Below are 4753 nucleotides of genomic sequence, written 5' to 3' on the forward strand. Positions count from 1 at the left end.
ATGAGATACCATGTGCTTCTCTCCACTCTTCTCCTTCTGACTCTCTTACCCGCAGGTAAGGTGATGGCTGCCCACTGGGGTCTGTGGTTTAGAAGGCTATCTGGCAGGTCCAACAAAACACCTGGCATCAGTCTTATGGGCTCATAGACCTAATATCAACAGCTTCTCTGGGACCGTAACAGGGTAGGATAGGAATGAGACCACTCTTTAGCCATGGACCAAACTGCCTGCTGAGGTCACTTCTGCTTTCTCCATACGTTGTGTCTTGGGGTGCTCTGATGAGGCATGATCACTGATTTGTAGGCAGGTGAATCTGAAAGGCTTCAATGGCAGTGGCTTTTCAGATCTATCACTATATCTACTCACTAGGTCAAAGCAGATGGACAGAATCCCATCACCAGCAGCTGGTGCTAAGGGCATGTCTTGGGGATCTCTGTCATGATGTGTTTGACTCCTGAATGGATGCAGATGTGCTCTCATTATGGAAGAGGTAGGTCCATGGTTGTAAGAAGAGGCTGGACACATACCTAGACACTTTTGGAAAGTAAAGGGACCCCTGTCATAACTGCATTGGAAAAAAACAGGCACGAAATAGAACTGTCCCAGCCTCACTGGTCACTCGCTCTAAATGGCACACACCCAGTGTTGGGTTTCAAAAAGAGGAGGGGTTACTGAGAAGATGATGTGCTCATCCACATTCTAGGAAGGGATGCTTATGGTAAATGATAGCCACAAAAAATAGGTTCCCAAAGCCTAAATCTGATCCTGGGACATGAGGCTGGAGCACACACTTTGAATACTAACTCATTAGTTATGCAGGAAGAAAGCAATTGTGCTGGGGAATGGAGAGGGTAATAAAAAGGGTGATATTCTACGGTCGTAAATCCTTTGTGTTGTCAGGTTCAAACTCATCATTTCCAGAGGCAAGGACTGAGGTCGGTAGCAGTGCTCCACAGTCTGGAATTGAAGTATTCATACGTGCACCCGGAAACAATGCCCCAGGGCTAAGGAGGGCGCTAGGTGACGGTGTAGAGAGAATTAGTTTGTTCATCAGGCAAGGCTGCTCCATATCAGTGGGACAGAGCATATGTAGAAGACACATATTACACCAAATAGTCTTTATGTTTGCACCTGGAAACATTTCCGTTTGGAGATGAGGTCTGTTTATAGAAGAGGTATGTCCATGGTTGTAAAAGTAGGCTGCATATACATCTTTTTATCCAAACTAGACACTTCAGGAAAATAAAGGGACTGACCACTGTTATAACTGTATTGGAACGTTACATTACATCCTTTAATTGAAAGAAGGATTTGTTCAGATTGTACTAACTGCTAGGCGCAGGAAACCATTTATTGTCTTCACTAGCTGAGTATAGACAGAGACCCCCAAAAGCTAGTAACCTTTGAAGTCCTAGCAAAGGTCAGGACTGTGAACCACCCAGTTAACCTAGATAATGGTAGCTGAAGCATCATCCCACCTTAGTTCACTGAATTCCTTAGATGCTTGTGTAGACCGATGAGCTAATCCATGTGTCAGACAAACCTCCTTACCCTAGGGCTACCCCAGACCAAATAAAAGGTTGGAGCGGCTTGAGCATCGGTGGAAGTCCTTCTGGACTTGCCCGCCTGGTCCCCCAATATTTCAAAATTATCTCGTGTCATTTCTCTCTCATTTGTGTGCGGCCCCTCTTTCAGATATGGAACCCTACTCCACGCAGAACGTGGAGGGAGTCTTACACGACAGCTAGGCACTCTTCTGAATTTCACACTGGGCAGTATGATCAACGAGGACTATCGAAGGCTATGACTCAAATACAGAAAAACCTGTTGCTTGAAATGCAGCTGCCAATGTGGACTCCATGCTGTCCCCAGGCTGCTTATTCATCAGCCTCTGCTGAACTGTGGACAATGCTGAGTCAGACCGTACGGACTCATGAGTTTGTGGGCGTTCATGTGCTCACAATGGAAGCAGGCGTCAACAACGGTCAGAGCTGCGTGGGGGCTCTCCCATCTCCACACTCCTGTCCAGGAAGGAGCTTTGAGACTCAAGTGGTTCAAATGCTACCTCCTGGCTCAGTGGTCTAAGCTCTGTTGGCCCACTTAGCTCTCGCCTTTGCTTCTCTGTCCTCATCTTTCACTTTGGTACTTCCTTCTGGGCCCCCTACGGAATAGGCTGCTGTTTTGTAGTTTGCTACCTCCTTTTCTCCCATAACTCTTTATACTGGAGAGACCCAAGACTCAGTTCCTGGTTGTCTTCTCTTCTCTCTCTCCATCCAGTCCTTGGGGCCAGTCCCATCCTTTTTAAATTCCCCTCCTGGATCTCTCTTTTGAACTCCAGTCTTGTAATGAATATCCAACAGTGTAATTTATATCATTATATGGATAATGTCCATAACTATTATATCATTATGTCATAAAATTAATATTAAAAAAATGAGCTCCCATGTTTCCCTCCATATAGTTTTACCCCAGCACAGTGGGCTGTGGCCAGCATTCCTTGGAGCCTCTCTTGGCTCTTCTACACCATCTCATGTTCAATAGGTTATACATCTGCACCCTAAAAGTATCTCTCAGGGCTTCTGTCCCATGACCAGCCTCAGAGAATAATTGCCCCATCCTCAGTGAAAGGACAGAGTGTTTACAGAATTTCTCTCCTGTGTGGCAGAATAATATTCCATTGTTACACATACCACATTTTCTTCATCCATCAACAGATTCAACATCTGCCCTGAGGATGGACTCTTAGGATCTTGGCTATTGTGAATATTTCTACAATGAACAATAATGCTGATATCTCTTTGAGATAGTGATTTCTCCTCCTTTGAATGTATACCCAGAAGTGGGTTTGCTGGATCATATGGTAGTTCTGCTTTAAAATTTTTGAGGAATCTCCATATTGTTTTCCATAGTGACTGCACTGATTTACAAACCCACCCCCAGTGTACCAGGGCTCCCTTTTCTTCACATCCTCACCAGTACTTGTTATCTCTTGTATTTTTTTATAATAGTCGTTCTAACAGGTGTGAGGTGGTATCTCATTGTGGTTTTGATTTGCACTTCGCTGCAGATTAGTGATGTTAAGTTAAGCACCTTTTCAGGTCCTTGTTGGCCATTTGTTAGTCTTTTTTGCAAAAAGTGTCTACTCAAGTCTTCTGTTCATATCTTAATTGGATAATCTTTTTTTGTTTTTGCTGTTGAGTTGTATGGGTCCCATATATTTCTGGATAGTAATCCTTTATGATATGCATTTTTTTCCATTCTGTGGGTTTCCTTTTCATTTTGCTGATGGCTTTTTTTTTCTGTGAAGATTTTTAGTTTCATGAAGTCCCAGTTATTTATTTTTTCTTTTATGACTTGTTCTATTGGTGTTACATCCAAAGGTCATTATTGCCAAGACCAATGTCAAGTAAATTTGTTCTTATGTTTTCTTCTAGGACTTTTATGGCTTCTGGTCTTATGTTGAAGCTTTTAATCTACTTCAAGGCAATATTTGTGAGTTGTTTCATTGTTTTGATGTGAATGTCCAGTTTTCCCAGCATCATTTATTGAAAAGACTGTCCTTTCCTCATTGAAAATTCTTAGCTCACTTGTCAAATATTAGTTGACTATAAATACATGGGTTTATTTCTGGGCTCTCAATTCAGTTCTCTTGGCCTATTGAGTTTGTTTTTAGAGCAGCACCATACTATTTTGATTAATATAGCTTTGGAATACAGTTTGACTTCAGGAAGTGTGATGCCTCCATCTTTATTCTAGTTTCTCAAGATTTCCTTGGCTATTCAGGGATTTTTTTCATGGTGTCATATGAATTTTAGAATTGTTTCTTCCAATATTCTCCATATGCACAGGTCTTTCTGTTCTTCAAATAAACTAAGCCAGGAGAATGAATGTATTTTTATTCTCATCATTTAGATGTCAGTTCAAAAGCTACATCCTCCTCAGAAAGCCTCTCCTATTTTATCAATTCCATCATCCAGACCTTTGCATTATTGCATTATTTTGTTCTAAACACTTGCCACTTTCTGATATTATATTATTCATTTATTTTGGTGTTGTCATTATTTCCTTTATTGAATATAAGTGCTGTGAGAATACAAACTATTTCAGCTATTTTCAGTGTTCTATTATTCGTATAAAGAAAAATGACTGTCAAAGAGAAGTTAGCAAATCTTGGCTGAAGAGCCATAGAAAGGAGTAAATGAAGAAAACAGGTGTGTTTAGCGTTGGTGGTATAGTGGTGAGCATAGCTGCCTTCCAGGTGTGTTTAAAACGTATATTTTATCCATCCACCTGTTGTTCCATTTTGCCATTTGACAAAGTTCTTACATTAGCAAGGACAAGAACTTACAAGACAAGGAAGGGCAGTATGAACCCTCAGGCTGTGGGGTGAACAACAGAGACAGTGAGCGTGGCAGGGACACTGGACAGAGCCTTCATCCAGCTCCTTCTCTCTACAGAGAAATGCTCAATCCAGAACTCTTCTGTCCTCACAGGAAGAGTGGGTTCACTCGTGGACTAATGACCTCACAGACTCTCTTTCTCTGCAGTAAGAAGCGGTTTGGGTTCTGCTGAAAACCACTGTCTCAATCTGTCCGGCATCTGTAGACGAGACGTCTGCAAAGTCACAGAGGACACCATTGGTGGCTGCCGAAGGAGGTGGAAATGCTGCAGAGCATGGTGGATCCTGATACCAGTCCCCACACCAGTTATATATTCAGAATACCAAGAACCCCTGAAGCCTAGATTGAAATGA

General features: G+C 42.3%; 1 protein-coding gene across 1 annotated transcript; it reads left to right on the forward strand.

The window, feature by feature from the left end:
- Positions 1 to 4753, forward strand: LOC139004818 (beta-defensin 109-like). Its single transcript, XM_070407356.1, has 2 exons — positions 1 to 55; positions 4548 to 4753. The coding sequence occupies exons 1-2, from the start codon at positions 1 to 3 to the stop codon at positions 4751 to 4753; spliced, it is 261 nt and encodes an 86-aa protein (XP_070263457.1).

The sequence above is a fragment of the Myotis yumanensis genome, unplaced genomic scaffold (assembly GCF_028538775.1).
Source record: "Myotis yumanensis isolate MYYU_CA2020_CCGP unplaced genomic scaffold, mMyoYum1.0.hap1 SCAF_3, whole genome shotgun sequence".
NCBI classification, from domain to species: domain Eukaryota; kingdom Metazoa; phylum Chordata; class Mammalia; order Chiroptera; family Vespertilionidae; genus Myotis; species Myotis yumanensis.

Excerpts from the sequence above, each read along its gene's own strand:
- LOC139004818 (XM_070407356.1), top strand. The coding sequence starts at position 1 with ATGAGATACCATGTGCTTCTCTCCACTCTTCTCCTTCTGACTCTCTTA. Across the intron at positions 56-4,547 it reads TCTGACTCTCTTACCCGCAG|TAAGAAGCGGTTTGGGTTCT; the intron begins GTAAGGTGATGG and ends CTTTCTCTGCAG.